Genomic DNA, 16419 nt, shown 5'->3' on the forward strand with positions numbered 1-16419 from the left:
ATAGAATGCCAAGACTGATGAGGATGTATGCAACAATAAAATTCTAATGATGACCTTTGTCTCTCTCAGCTACATAACTGAGATGCAGGTCAATAAGTAGCTATATGATCATCAAAACTGACCCATGACTTCCAAATACCTCTTAACCTCATTCCTCTGAACATCAGCTTTCACCGTTTTTTTTTTTTTCTTCCAAATGCTTTTAATCTTTAACTAGCTCCAGTAACAATCATCCAGATGCAGCAGCAACTCCACATTCAGCTTGTGACCTCTTCTCTCATCCAAAGGAGTTACACCTGATCCTTATGCTCCTTCTTTATTTTTTCCCATCACTTCAAGCACTTCACCAGGCACTCTCCCCCCAGCACACAGTAATATAAAAACTTTCCTTTTATCATAGCCAACTGTTAGTCAAGATTTTGTGCTTAGTGGTCTGGTTAAGCTTATCCTCTACTTAAGATTCTTTACAAATCAGATTAAGAGCTTTTTTCTACAACCATGTCATCAAACAGTTTTCCTTTCAATCTCAAGTTTTCAAACATCTGCTCTGTATATCTCTATCTGTCTACTGCCCAACTTCCCTTCCATCTGCTTCACTTTCACAATTAAAGTCACTCCAAATGCCATTTTATTTGTAAGAAACAGTATTTCTTTTGTAACAGCCTTACGTTTAACCTCTCTAGCTCAAGAGAGAGAAATGCCAAAAACTATGATAAGAAATAACAATGCATAAAGTTGACTAGTAAATGGGCAAGAGCCAACTCAATGAAGGGTGGTGCATGGGACATGACATAACTGAAGCTTGGGCAGGTAAATGAATTACCAAACTGTTGTGACAGATACACAGGCAGGTTTTGGAAGAGGTAAACCATTTCTGTTACCTTCAACATACACTAGGCATTAAGGTAAAAGTCAAGAAAGTAGTAGTAAGAGAGTAGCTGCATGATAAAATGATGAGAGATGTCCCATTGGTTGAGAGAACAGACTCATGTTAGATACTTAAGGTCTAAATTACTCTGCAGCAGAATCATGGGGACAGACAAGGAAAATGGAGATTTTTAAAAGGTGTGATCACAGAATGCTAGGTGTCATGACCTGAGTACACTGGGACAATCACATTACAAATACGGGACTGGCAGAGAGATGTAGTGTCCAGAAGCTGGAAAAAAGAAAGATGGTTTGGATATGTGACAAAAAAAGGGACAAGGGACAGTTAGTCAGCAAAGTTGTAGATATAGAGGTAATAAAACAAAAACCCGTAGGAAGGCTGAGAAAATCATAGTAAAAGGGGACAGATGAACACCTAGACCTAATAGTTCAGGCAGACAATGCACAGGACAGAAGATAGTGGAGAGAACTCATTTTACATCTAACCCGAAATGGTAAATCACATTAAAAATGTTTATGATGATCAAGATGAAGATTAGTTTCTTGTTCTTAAGTTTTAGTTTGATCTACCTCAATTGTTAGCATTTGAGAGCACTCAAACATCTGAGGGTCAAGTGTCAAATGCTGTTATATGGCTCTATCCTTCAGCATTTAACATCTTCACTTGGTCTCTATATCTGCTCTCTTGCCTTTAATCCCTATGGGGTGTATGGCCTTCAGTAAGCCTTGCATGCACTGTATGTAGTGCTAAAGGTTCTTTGTAGTGTCCCTTGAATTTTCTTTCCCTCTAGATGTCTTCCCGCCTAGCCTCCCAACTCTAAACCTATTCCACTTTTGGAAGATATCTTCAGCAGACCCTCACAAACACAGAAGTGTAACTCACTGGCCTTTACAATAATAACTCTTGCATGCAGTATTGTTTACAAATCCCATATGACAGTACAGGGAGCTCACCAAAGAACCAAAAATGTAACATTTGACAATTTAATTTTCATAAATGTTCTGCCTGCCCTCTGTCTCTGCATTCAACATCTGTTCTCCCAAAGCACATGTATCAAGGGTGTTCAAAAGATTTTAAGGGAATCTTGCTATCATACTGTTGACCTTTAGACTGACACAATACTGGAAACACAAAGTTTTTACTGTACCACACTCTCTTTAAATATTATAGTCTCTCCTTAATTTTAACTGTACCTGCTACTTCATAGAGATTTTCTTCAATGCTAAGGCCAGAGACAGAACATAACTATACAAGAACTGCATCTGCCAGTATCTGTAAAAGTATTGGCTGCATTTGTTTGAACAATTAGGGGAAAATTACTTGTAAAGCAAATCTAAATCATAATCATCAGTGAGATTTTGCCATTACAGTTTTATAAGTGATTACTTGGATATCTGAATAATTGTTTTCATAATTTACATAAAAATTCCAGTCAAACAGACAAACTTCATCAAATTCTTTTGGCAGGAATATTGATGTTTATTTTTTTCCATTTGTTACAATGAAAAGGACAGCTTAGTTAAGGGAAGTGGAAAATTGAAAGTTCGCAGCTTCCAATAACAAATAATGCATACATCTTGTATTGTAAATACTTATAAAACCAATGACAGTACCTAGATCTTTGCAAAGACACATCATTTCTACTTAAACATACCTGTAAATCTTCTACTGCCTTCCCTTCATTCTCTACCATCTTCTCCTCTTCTCCATCATCAAGCTGTTCCTCTGGGAATCCCAAAGGAAAGACATTCCCTGCCATATCCCTGCACTCACCCACCAATTTGTATAAAAGATGACGATTCACTTTGCTCACATTCTTTAAGCTTCCCACATCTTGTAAAGCATTAGCTATGAATTCTGCAAATGTACATAATAATTACTGATAATAAACACAGTTAACAGCAAAGTTTCAATGACTACAAAACTTATTAACTTATTCCAATGGTCAATGTTGGTTTAAAAAAAAAATGCAAAGTCTCAGATTTATCAATACAAACCAATTCATAAGGTTATGCTATAAACTGAAACCTCTCAAAATCTTTGAACAGAACATGACCTGAACAATTTTCCTCTTATCCTATATAGCTCAGGTTGATTATACCAGTATGCATGCCAAACTTGCATTCTACTGGCCAATATGAGAAAGACAACATCATTCCTCTGTCAACCTCCATCTTGAAGAATGAGGGGAATAGAGAAAGGGAATGGAAGTTATGATTAATGAATTTGTTGAAAAACATGTTTTATTAAAAAATCAATTTGTTCTGTTCTTACAAAGCCATTAATCATAAAAAAACATGAATCACAAAGGGGCAGGAAATCCAATGCCCTGCAGCACCAGGCTGTGGAGCAATTATGGACCAAACAAAATAAGGAATTTCTATTAGTAATGAATTACCAATGGAGGACATAGTCCCACAGTAGTACATTCATGAAAGACATGAGGTGCCTACGATAACATGCTTACAGATTTGCCAGAACCAAGAAGGATGAGATCATGAAGAGGATGAAGATGAATGGCCCAGCAACTGATGGCTTCATTAAAAGAACAAGACACAATCCAGCCTCTAATGAGACCTGTAAATTTCCTAGAAATGTGACAACAAGAAACAATTAAATATATCCTATCACGGTCCTGTTCTTAACCTACAACCTGGTTTTAGGTGCCAGTCTAAACCCACAACCACGTCGACAAGTCTTCATGGTAACTTGGATAACTTCATCTTTCACTTGTATGTACCACCTTGATGTTTGCTCATTACAAACCCATTACTTACAAACAGCCTTAATTAGTACAGCTCTCCAGCTGCGGAAACTTATTAAATATGACATTTTTATAATAAAATAAAGTTTTAAATATACTTACCAAGTAATTACATAGCTATTAGTTTCATTTATTCCCAGTAGCTTAAATTCAAATTTCATGGTAGCGACAGCGATGTTCTGTGTAGGTGACAAGTTTTGCCCCCTAACAAGATACTGTAGTTAGGAATGACTCAGCAAAGAATCCACAGCCTGTTTATGCTTATGTCCATCAGAGGGGAGGAGGGAGGGCTCCGACCATGTAATTACTTGGAGGGAGGGCTCCGACCATGTAATTACTCGGTAAGTATGTATAAAACTTTATTTTATTATAAATATGTTATTTTTATATAAGTAACTTACCAAGTAATTACATAGCTGAATCCAACATTGACAGGAGGTGGGACACATGGACATATTCTACCCTACAGCATTAAGACATGTAATGAATTAGAAATAGAAAAGTTGCTAGCATTGAATACAATCCTTGTTGTTCCTTGTTAGTTAAGAGAGCCTGCAGTATAAACTGCACTCTTGACCTGTAGCAGTGCGGTGGTAAAGCCGAGGGTTGCCTCTACTAAAGAGGTAGCTTTATAGCGGAGGAGTACTCGGATTGCTACCAAAGCATCAGTGGAAATTATGCAGTCAAGGAATTATTCGATGGCTAGCAGAAATTTAAAAGTGCCCTTGCCTTGGGTGCAGTACCATAATAAAAACAACCAGATTATGTTGTCACCTACACTGAAGTAAGACCTAAACCCATCCACTAAGAGTGCCAGGTGCTCTGGGTACATTGTATCCCCCCTTCTCCCCAAAAATGATATTTTCATAATAAAATAAATTTTTGAACATACTTACCTGGTAGTTATATATATAGCTTAAGTCCCTGACGTCACGGCAGAATTTCAAAAACTCGCGGCAATCGCCGATCGGTAGTCAGGTGAACCACCTGTGCGCCCTCTACCCAGGTACCTGGAACCATTCCAACTATTCCTCAGATCTTCCATGCCCCTAGTCTCTAGAGGGGAGGAGGGTGGGAATTTAATTATATATAACTACCAGGTAAGTATGTTCAAAAATTTAATTTTATTATGAAAATATCATTTTTAAACATCTAACTTACCTGGTAGTTATATATATAGCTGATTGACACCTTTGGTGGAGGGTCAGAGACAGCCAACATCGTTGGAATTTGCTTAAGGGTTAATAAACCAACTTAAGGTCCTTACCTGGATTAAGGAAGCTGACTTCAATGAACTCCCTCATTTTGTCTGCTTTCCTTAAGAGGTCCAGCGATCCACTCAGGGGCTGAAGACCTCTAGGAGCTGCCAACCGGTGTACCAACCTCTATGTGACAGACAACCTATAATACCCTTGTTCCGGCACCACCAAGGAACAAAATGATCATTTGACTAAAATCAATGATTGTGGAAGACTGCGTTCAATCTTCACAAACAACCATAAAATTTCAACCATTCCAAGGTAAGAACAAAGGGTATTGTTTTATGGAATTGGATTAAGGAAGCTGAGTTCAATAAACTCCGCCTCATTATGTCTGTATTCCTTAAGAGGTCCAGCGATCCACTCAGGGGGCTGAAGACCTCTAGGAGCTGCCAACCGGTGTACCAACCTCTATGTGACAGACAACCTATAATACCCTTGTTCCGGGCATCACCAAGGAACAAAATGATCATCTGACTAAAATCAATGATTGTGGAAGATCTGCGTTCAATCTTCACAAACAACCATCAAATTTCAACCATTCCAAGGCAAGAACAAAGGGTATTATTTTATAGGATTGGATTAAGGAAGCTGACTTCAATGAACTCCCTCTCATTATGTCTGCATTCCTTAAGAGATCCAGCGATCCACCCAGGGGGCTGAAAATCTCTAGGGGCTGTCAACCGGTGTATAACCTCTATGTGACTAGACCTCCTCTCAATACCCTTGTTCCGGGCTCTACCAAGGAACTTTCATCCCAATGATTGCGGAAGACTGCGTCCAGTCTTCACAAACAACCATAAAAATTCTCAATTCCAAGGTAAGAAAAAGGGCATTGGTTTATGGGATTGTAGGGGTATTCCCCTCTCCCATTACTGAATTAGATGCTATAAACGGGCACAGCATATAGCAATCTTCGCATAATGTCTTGACTTGTTTTAGATAGTGAGAGGCAAATACTAACTTGCTTCTCCAGAAGGTCGTGTCCAAGATACTCTGCAGGGACCTGTTCTGTTTAAGACCTACAGAGGTTGCTACTGCCCTGACCTCGTGCGTCTTTACTTTCAGAATCTTGTAGTCCATCTCTCTACATTCCATATGTGCTTCTTTTATCAACTGTCTGATAAAATAAAACAGAGCATTCTTCGACATCTATACAGAGAGCTTTTTGACTGAGCACCAAAGCCCTTCTGAATTCCTTCTAAAGTCCTTTGTCCTATCCAGGTAGAGCCTTAGAACCCTTACCGGGAATAGGACTCTCTCTCTCTCCCTCCTGTTATGTCCGTTAAGTTCGAATCTCGAACGTTCTGGGCTAGGGTTGTGATGAGTATTCATTTTTTGCAAGGAAGCCTAGTTGCAGTGAGCAGATTGCCTTGCCTTTTATAAAATCTATATTCTTGCTGAGAGCATGTATCTCACTAACTCTTTTTGCTGCGCCAAACTGACCAAGAAAAGAGTTTTGATGGTGAGGTCCTTTAAAGATGCCCTCTGCAAGGGATCGAACCTACTCCCCATGAGGAACCTCAGGACCACGTCTAGGTTCCATGCTGGTGAGTTCTCTATATACAAATTTGGGTTACAGAAATATTGGAAGAGGACACATGGTTGTCCTTGCACCATCCTCTAAATACCTCCCACTTGGATTGGTATACCTTAATGGTGGATAACCTCCTTGATTTGCGATAGCGCCAGCTGCCTCCTTCAAAAAACTTCTGGCTCTTGTGAGTTTTCCGATAGTCCAAAAGCAGTTACTAGTAGCGCTTGTAGGTTTTGGTAATATCTTTCCAAGTGGGGTTGTTTGAGTAGATCTACTCTCTGAGGTAGGCTACTCAGGAATGTCCACCATCCAATCCAGTACTTCTGGGAACCAATCTCTTGTCGTTTAGTAAGGGGCCACAAGGGTCATTCCGGTCCTCTCATGTGACACAAATTTTTTCAGTACCCTGTGTATTATCTTGAAATAGGGAAATGCATACACGTCCAAGTTGGACCAGTCCACCAGGAACGCGTCTATGTATATAGCCCCGGATCTGGTACTGGAGAGCAGTAAGTGTCCAACCTCTTCGTTTGCGCTGTGGCGAAGAGATCTATGCAAGGACATCCCCAAAGTCCTGATGTAGCGTTCATTCTTTTGAGAGGACTTTATTTCCTGCTCAGAATGTCCGCCCTCACATTTTTTCTCCCCTTGGATAAAGTGGGTTACTAGTTTTACATTCTCCTCCTTTGCCCAAAGAAGAGATTCTCTTATTGTCTCGTATAGAGACCTGGAGTGAGTGCCCCCTTGTTTGCTGATGTAGGCCAATGCTGCCGTGTTGTCGGTGTTGACCTGCACCTCTTTGTTCCCCACTGTGTTCGAACTCCCTGAGAGCTAGAAGGATTGCAGTTAATTCCTTCTAATTGATGTTTAAATCCTCCTGCTCTCTGGTCCAGGAGCCCGAGACTTTTTATTTCCCTCGTGTTGCTCCCCATACTGAGTCCGACGCGTCGGATAACAACACTAGGTCTGGGTTCCTCTAATATAGAGAAGGGACCTCCTGGAGCTTGACGGGACGTTCCACCACTATAAATACGGTCTTATCGGTTCCGAAATGGGGATGCAATTGGTCTCCAGTTCTATTTTCTTGTCCCAGTTCCGATTTAGATGAAACTGTAACGGGCATAGAATTAACCTCTCAAATGAGACAAACCGTTCCAGCGAGGAAAGGGTTCCCAGCAGACTCATCCATTCCTTTGCCAAGCATGACTGTCTCTTTATAAAGTTCTGAAATTTTCTTGAGGCTTGTCCTGTCTTTATAATAAACGGAAAAGCCCGAAAATCCTGACTCTGAATCTTCATCCTAAGGCATAGAACCTCTTGGGATGGGATCAGCTGAGATTTCTATCTGTTTATCAGTAGACCTAATTCTTTGTTAGACGCTTGATGCCAGTGCATCTTGCGTCCTGAGCTAACTCCACGCCTTGGCTTCCAATATCTTGAAGCCTGACGCCCTGACGTCCAATGCCTCGATGCTTGACGTCTTGGGTTCATTGACGCTTGTCATCATGGTATTTCACTCCTAGATGCTTGACGCCACTGCATCCAGCGTCCTAGAGTTTCATTCACTACGTTCAGCGTCTTAAACTTCTGGACGTCTAGAAGCTTTAGTTGGACGTCTATTATCATTCTTCTGTTTTCCTGGTTGTCACGCTTGCAGCTGGGAAGACAAAGTCTGCTGCATATTTTATAGTGAAGCTATATGCGGGGCTTCCTGCTGCTGGGGACAGGCTGGGGAAGCCTCAACTACGGCAATTATTTCCTTCTCATCGTCAATAATGGACCGAGGAGGGTATTCCGCAGACGAGTACCAATCCGAAGGAGGAAGAGGAGGATGTACGGAAGGCAGCACATTGTCCGCCACGCTCTTGCAGCCCGGTATCCTGACTGAATAGAACTGTCTATGTTTGTTCTTAGTAGGAGAGCTACCCTTGGGGCTGGAAGGGAAGAGCTCCGGCTGCTGCTGTGGCTACAATCTGTAGTCTATGAAGTGTTATCATGACGTCCCTCAATATTGGGTAACTTGCTCTTGAGAGGTCTCGGCTCCAGAGCCAGACGTCAACCTTGTCTGTTTAGGCCGAAAAACAGAGAGACCGAAACTATAAAACCTTTCCCGTGGACGAACTTCAGAAAATTCTTGGAGATCGGGTGCATGGGGACGTGAAAATACGCATCCTGGAGGTCCAGGGAGGCCATCCAGTCATGCTGTCTGACCGCTGCTAGAACCGATTTTGTCGTTTCTATAGCGACCTTTGTTTATTGCACAAAAAAAAAAATTGAGTGCAATCCCGTCTAGCACCGGTCTCTAACCCCCCAAGTATTTGGGGATCAGGAATAACCGAATGTAGAATCCTGGGGAATTCGGATCCTGAACTCTCTGTCTGGTCTCCTTTTGCAACATCATAGACACTTGTTGCTGTAAAACCTTTGCCTTGGTTCTGTCGTTGCATTTGGCAGAAAGGTCGAATTGTCTTGTTACTAGAGGGGGGCCTACTCAGGCTGGACAGTCCGGCTCCTACCGCAGTCTGCAGGAGAAGAAAGGCAGGTCCTTCTTCTTCCCTGTGTAGAGCCTCTTCTCTATCATTCATCTACCCGCCCTAGAGGAACCTCTATCAGAGGGCCGACCATGAAAGAGCTGAAATACCTGAAACACAGGAACCTCAGCCTTACTCTTTTTAGCGATGAAAGTCGTAGGTAGGACTTTTCTTGCTGTTTTAGATCTTAAATCTTACGTGGTTTTCTGGGCCAAAGATGAAAAGGCCTCTATACAGGAAACCTTGAGAGAAGGGGTGAGAGGAAAAAGAGGTATAAATCAATTCTGATTTTGATTGGACGTGACCCCATTAGCCAGGAAAGAGCAAAGATGGGCCCTTTTCTTCAGGAGTCCCGCTGAGAAAGGTGCAGTTGATTCGTTGGAACTATCTCCGAGTCCTTTATCCATACACGACATCAGATATATGAGGAAAAACAAAGGCTGTCTTTCATTGTTTCTCCTTCGAAAGTATCCATTCTTCGTAAATGCTGCCCTCTTAGACGCCTTCACAAGAGTAAATTCTGAAGGCGGGGAACGAGGAGCAGTCAGGATAAATTTCTCTGGGAAAAATTTCCGAAAATATCTTCATAAGCCTTTTCAAGTCTGATAAAAGCTGATGGCCTTTTATATTGTCTTCGTCAGAAATTTCTACAATAGGATTCACAGGAGAATGCGAGATATTATCATTCTCTTCTTCCGATTTTACGAAGACGGAAGTAGCGACGTCTTTCAAAATATCATCTTGACGCCTGGCGCCCTGGCGTCCAGTCTCTTGACGCCTGGCGTGTTGGCGTCCATTTTCTTGAAGCTTAATGTCTTGGCGTCCAGCTTCATGACACCTGACGTCCTGGCGTCTAACTTCTCGACACTTGACGTCCAGGCGTCCAGCTTCTCTACGTCTGACATCCTGGCGTCCAGCTTCTCGACGCTCGACGTCCTGGCGTCCAGCTTCTCGACGCCCGACGTCCTGGCGTCCATACTTCTAACTTTCGCTGTCCCGTCAAACCTAGAGGTTACTTGAGAACTGGCCGCCTGTGCGACATCGGTCAAAAGCTTCCTCCGGTTGACGTACAGCAACCAATGGACGAAAAAACACTTTAACCTCGCCTTTCCTATGGCGAGGGTGAGCGTCCTGGGAAACGTCAACAGGTACGCTCGAGGGGACGACTGCTCGGTAGCTAAAGCCTCTTGCCTCCCTTCGTCTGTCGACTTTCCTTCTCACAGGGGTTGGTGAGCTTGGAAGAGGTCTAGGACTAGGAGCACAACAGGACCGAGCGGTCGCACCCTCCACTGCACTTGCACTAACAACATATTAACACTTGTATTTTTTAGATCTCTTATTATCGATCACATATTATCCCTGTCTTCTGAGAGGGATTTTACCTGTTGGGCCAGGGTCTGAATGGCAGCCAACAAATCATTAAGTATTGGGTCCTTACCTGTTTCAGTAGGGGGTTCAGAGACTACCACTACGGGAGAAGGATCAATAGGATAGTTATCAAGGGGAAAAGAATTAACTATTCCCTGGGAATATCTGGAAGAGTGAGAAACAGTACTCTTGGCTCTTCTGAGCCGGTCTTTCATTCCCGTTCTTCAGACATACTAAGTGGGGATCCTATACTGCATTATGTGGCCTCTAAAACCTACATGATTATTGATATTCGAAGTTCACTAACTCTCTTCGCCGTGAGCTGTACAGTTAGGAAAAAATCTTCCTTGTCACATTCTTGAGACAAGAAAGAGGCTCAAGGGGTATTTGACATAAAAAATTTAGGACTATTGTCCAGGTTCCAGGAGGCCCTGAATGAGGCACTGATGTCTCAGCGATCTCAAGAGATCGTGGAAGATCCTTGTTGTCGGGTTGATAGTCTGAATGCAGATAGACTCAGAGAGGTTTTGAGGTACCTTTCGAAATGGGGCTGCCTGGAGCAGATCTACCCAGGATCGTTCCCATAACCTCCACAGCTCCTGACATACTTCTCGTGAAGGGTCCACTGGTCGGGTAGAAGCCGCCGCTGTCGATCGTGAGAAGGTCCATGATATTCTGCAACGAACCTCGTAAGGATCGTGATCCCGCCAGCATGGGCCCGTACAGGATCTCTTCGCCAGGCGAATAGGACCGAACGGTTCTCCTATTTCTTGAGGTATGCCAGGTTGCGGAGTTGTCTGAATTTACTTGGTACGACTCGCCTGACACTTCTGGCTCTCGGCGATTGAAGGGCCAGCAGGATCGCTCCTAATTCCTTTTTGAGATTGATGTGCCAGGACACCTGTGTTCCCCTCTCCAGGTGCCTGACACTTTCTCCCCTCCTAGTGTTGCTCCCCATCCCTCCCTGGGAGAGCAGGAAAACAACACCAGGTCGGGGCTCTAAAGGCATAGAGAAAACCCCTTCTGCCAACCTCGAGGGGTCGAGCCACTACCTCAGGTGAATCTTGAAAACGGGAGAGATCTTCAGGGTCTCCTCTAGATTCTCCTTGTCTATTCAGTTTTCCGCCAGGAAAACTGGAGCGGCCTGAGATGAAGCCCTCCCAGGAAACAAATCCTCCAGAGAGGAAATGGTCCTCAGCAACCTCGTCCATTCCCTCACCGAAAGCATATTTCCTTCCCTAGGGAAGGATGAGACTTTTTCTAAGCATTGCTACTGACGCTCCTGGATGTGGGAAAAGCTTGAAAGTCACCAACTGAATCTGAATCCCAGATAGACCCATGGACTGCGCCGACTGTGATGGGACTTTTCTTCTGCTCACTAGAAGGAAGGAGTGCAGAAGACCACCATGCCTTGCTCTCTCTTGTCCATCTTGGGAAGCCTGGAATTCTCCACAGGCTGGTTCCTCACCAAAAATGCACAGGCAGGAGAAGCCAGGGTAGCTGGGAAGAAAAAGGACGGAAAAGGAGATCTGCGAAAGGCGTGGGAGCAGGTGCCTGGTCGAGTACCTCGTTGTCTGAAGAAATCGGCGAAGGAGACAAGTCCAGAGGGTGTGCTACCACAGGAGTTCTCTGAAGAAGACCCATGATTTCATCAAGCTGGCACTGAATGGGCTCTAGCAAAGGATCCTGCTTCATGGGGATGGGAGTGGTCGCAGTAGGCAAATGAAAAATTGGCGCTGGGTGCTTGGAGCGTGGCGCCAGGCACTTGACGGCTGGCAACTAGCACACGGGAGGTGGAGCTGAGCGCTCAGACATTGGCACTGGGTGCTTGGGAGCTGCTGGGTACACAGGAGCTGATGGGCGCCTAGAAGACGATGATGGGCGCTTGGGTGTTAAATACTGGTGCTCTTCTACTGGGCTGAGGACATGGCTTAGGCTTCTAGATATGCCTGCAGGGAGGCGGAGAAGAGCGGTCAGCAACCGCTTTGCGCCTCTTCAACGGACGAGACACATTAGAGAAGCCCTCTTTGCGTCCTTTATCCGGGCTGGAATCTGAAGCACTGGAAGAAAGCTCATGTACATCCTTTCGGACGCCTTTCCAGTGGCTGTCCGCTGAGTCCTGGGAGCAGACAACAGGCTCAGCTGAGGGGGCGCCTACCCGTGGGCAAACCCCACTGACCTCCCTTGGACTTCTAGTATGCCTCCTCCCTGGTGCTGGGGAGTATGACAGTGACCTAAATTGTCTATGAGCGTCAGCGGGACGAGTAGCCACCTCCTCCACTAACACTGCACTTGCACTAGCACTTTGAGCACACACTTTGTCCATAAGGACTTTTACAGATGCACCTACCTGCTCCATAGTATTAACTATGAGACCAAATTTCTGAACACAAGCTTCAAGACTGGCAATGGTATTAGGGTCAGAAGCATGGGAGCCAGGTAAAGGAGTCAGAGGGCTGGGTAAAGGGGAAAAAACAGTTAACGGAGAAGACAGCACAGGTAAATCGGCTACACCCGATTTAGGAGTACACTCCAAGCTACATTAGCTATGTTCCTAGCTTTGGCTCTAGCAGCCACCTTCCTTTTTCTGTCTATTCTAGTCATTTGAACAATTCTGTCCTCTACAATTACTACATATTGTGTGGGAATCATATGAGGCTTTTGTGAACCTAGTTTTGCAGCCTTTGCTGCAAAAACGAATACGAGAAGTAGTAGTGTCAGACATCGTCGGTAAAAAAGTCGTAATCTGAGGAAAACGGGTCTAAATAAATGTAAGCTATCTAGAAATAGCGTGAAGGATACCAAAATAATGAATATTTCACCAAGAGGAGATACAACCATCTGGCAACCAAAATTCAAAACAAAGCTACTCAAGACAACTGAAGCTCAGTCGTTAACCAGCAGAAACAAATTGAGCTCTTCAGCTGTGTTCTACCTATTCTTCCCTGAAAGTGGGTAGGGCTAGTCACCCACACTAAAACAATGGGAGCGCTGTTGAGAATTTCAAACTTTAAGCAGCTGCAATAATTAGAAACTATAGCTATGTAATTACTTGGTAAGTTACTTATATATAAAAATGTTCAGTATGCTACATAAGCTTGAGAAAGAAACGATAAAAAACATCATTGATGAACAAGCTGGTTTTAAAGGCAGGAGTTCACAGATCAAATATGTGGGACATTTTGTGCAGCAGTGTATTAAATTGAAAACTCTCATTCTCTTGTCTTTATTTGATTATAATAAGGCATTTGAGTGTCCAAAGCCAATACATTATTATGGAGGGTCTTGTCATTATGGCATTCTGGTTAAACACATAAAACTAATTGAAATTACCCATGAATGAAACTGATGCAAATTCAATGTCCATGGGATCTTTTCAAATGAACTTGCAGTAAACTGTGTGGCGTTAATGGGAATGTCATTTCACCTGTTGTTTACCCTTATTATAGATTTTATAATGTAAAAAGTGTTGGGGATGGAAGAGAAGGTTCACATCATAGTAATGAAAGAAAGCAGACAGATTTAGAAGGTGAAGATGATGCTGTCTTAATTGGCAAAACACCAAAAAATTTACTAAGCTTGCCTAATAGAATGCATCTGACATCTAGTCAGTGGGCTCCCATGGGAACTAGAAGAGTTGGAAGACCCAGACCTACTTGGATAAGAACAATAAGAGCTGTTGTAGTTGACAAGAAATTTGTGGGAGGCAAAGCACAAGAATTTCAGTGTTACTTGTGTCCCTTGGTGCTACAGGCAATGATGATGATAATTATGATCCTGTACTGCATAACATATCCCCACAAATTATGAAATTCATAGCTGAATCACAATTCAGGTACTACATAATTCGTCAGTGCTTCCACTTCAAGTATAAATGGGCTCATACCCTTATGGTGCATTATGGTTGTTGGTTGATCAAAATAAAAGACACTAACACATGCAAAACTGATCAACAAAAAGTATTAAAAAAATAAAAAAGTAAATACAAGGGCATGAAATAATTTTCTGCATCCTTTAGGAACCACAGCAAAATCAGAATGAAATCATGGAGCTAAGTCATTTATTTGATTAATCACAAAAGAGTTATAACAACTTTACCCCAAATCACTGAATGAACATATACTGTACAGTCATACTTGAACTTACACGAGGTTAAGTTCCAGAACCCCTCGTGCAGGGTGAATTTTCGCGTAAGTTTGGCATGGTCTCTAAAAATGCTAATAAATGCTTATTTCTAAAGTTTAAACACTAAATATGACCCTAATCATTCTCCCAAATTATTAAGTTAACTTTTAAATGGAATTAAAGTTACTGTAATTTCATTTAAAATGATATTTTAATGATAAAATAAAGTTTGTTCATACTTACCTGGCAGATATATATATAGCTGTATTCTCCGAAGGTCCGACAGAATTTCAAATTTCGCGGCTGCGCAGTGGCCGGTCAGGTGGTTAGTACCCATTCCCGCCGCTGGGAGGCGGGTATCAGGAACCATTCCCATTTTCTATTCAGATTTTCTAACGCCACTGTCTCCTGAGGGGAGGAGGGAGGGCAATATAAATATATATATCTGCCAGGTAAGTATGAACAAACTTTATTTTATCATTAAAATATCATTTTGTTCATGAGACTTACCTGCCAGATATATATATAGCTGAATACCACCTTTGGAGGGGGTAGAGACAGCCAAGAAATTAGGAAAAAACCAATTATTGGTAAAATTATTTTGGTTCCTTATCTGATAGCGTAGCTGACTGAGTGGTTACTGTCACTCTAGTCTGCTTCTGCTTTACTAGAGACCCCAGCGAGGTAGTGACCTATATAGCTGGCGACTTCTAGATGATCTGTCAACGGGGCGTGACCACAATGTGACTAGATCATAGCCCATACAAAGAGGACAAAAGAGCATTACTAACCACCTAACCAACACCTAAAGCGTTAGTTTGCAAAGGATTGGGAAGACTGCCTCCAGTAGTCGACCCAACAACCACAAAAACACAATTAAAAAGGGGATAGGATCAGAGTTACCCCTTGTCCCCAAGGTTGCTGAAGCAGCAATGTATGGTCCCAGCGAAAAAAGCAATTTCGTATGCTACCTAAACATCTTGCCAAGAGTGTGAGGCAAACACCGAATTGACTTCGCCAAAATGTGGCACTAAAAATGTCACTGAGTACCATATTTTTCTTGAACGCCATGGAGGTAGCAACTGCCCTCACCTCGTGAGCGTTAACTCTCAACAACTTGAAGTTGGAGTCGTCACAACTAGAGTGTGCGTCCTTAATGACGTCCCTAATGAAGAATGCCAGTGCATTCTTCGACATAGGTTTAACTGGTTGCCTCACAGAACACCATAAAACATCCAATGGACCACGAGTGTCCTGTGTTCTTTTAAGGTAGTACTTGAGAGCTCTAACTGGACATAGAACTCCCTCAGGTTCCTGTCCAATAAGGTCTGCTAAACCTTTAATTTCAAAGTGTCTAGGCCAAGGGTTAGAAGACCTATCATTCTTAGCCAAGAACTTAGGGCTTAAAGAATAGACAGCATTGTGTTCCTTGAAGCCCACATGACGGCCTCGAACTTCTCTCACTCTCTTCGCGCCAGAGGAATGCCGTTTTCGAGTAACATCCTTAAGAGATGCAGAGTGGAGAGGCTCAAAAGGACTAAACATCAAAAACTTGAGCATTACGTCCAAGTTCCAAGCAGGGGAAATCAGCTGAGGAACCTTGGACGTCTTGAAAGAGCTCGTAAGATCGTGGAGGTCCTTATTGTCAGACAAAGCTAATCCTCTGTGTCTGAATACAATCGAAAGCATGCTCCGATAACACTTGATAGTCGGAACTGCTATATCGAGTTTTTCTCTTAAGTAAAGGAGAAAATCCGCAACCTGGCTCACAGTGATAGAGGAAGAGGAAAAGCCCTTCTTTCTACACCAACCTTTGAAGGTTGCTCACTTCGCTAGATATATCCTTTAGATGAAGAACTTCTGGCTCTAGCGATGGCCCGTGCCACCTGGCCAGAAAAAACCCCTTCGCTCTGACCAAGTTTCGATAGTCTGAAAGCAGTCAGGTT

At 42.9% G+C, this 16419-nt stretch overlaps 1 protein-coding gene across 1 annotated transcript in view; it reads right to left on the reverse strand.

Moving 5' to 3' along the window:
* Positions 1–16419, reverse strand: part of LOC136839753 (triadin-like) — a 54316-nt gene that overhangs the window by 9283 nt on the left and 28614 nt on the right. The window contains exons 5-8 of the mRNA XM_067106104.1: positions 12528–12698; positions 11401–11586; positions 10885–11023; positions 2544–2746 (exon numbers count right to left, since the gene is read on the reverse strand). Coding sequence (XP_066962205.1) covers positions 2544–2746; positions 10885–11023; positions 11401–11586; positions 12528–12698 — 699 coding nt within the window. The remainder of the gene's footprint in view (positions 1–2543; positions 2747–10884; positions 11024–11400; positions 11587–12527; positions 12699–16419) is intronic.

The sequence above is a fragment of the Macrobrachium rosenbergii genome, chromosome 1 (assembly GCF_040412425.1).
Source record: "Macrobrachium rosenbergii isolate ZJJX-2024 chromosome 1, ASM4041242v1, whole genome shotgun sequence".
In the NCBI taxonomy this organism is placed as follows: domain Eukaryota; kingdom Metazoa; phylum Arthropoda; class Malacostraca; order Decapoda; family Palaemonidae; genus Macrobrachium; species Macrobrachium rosenbergii.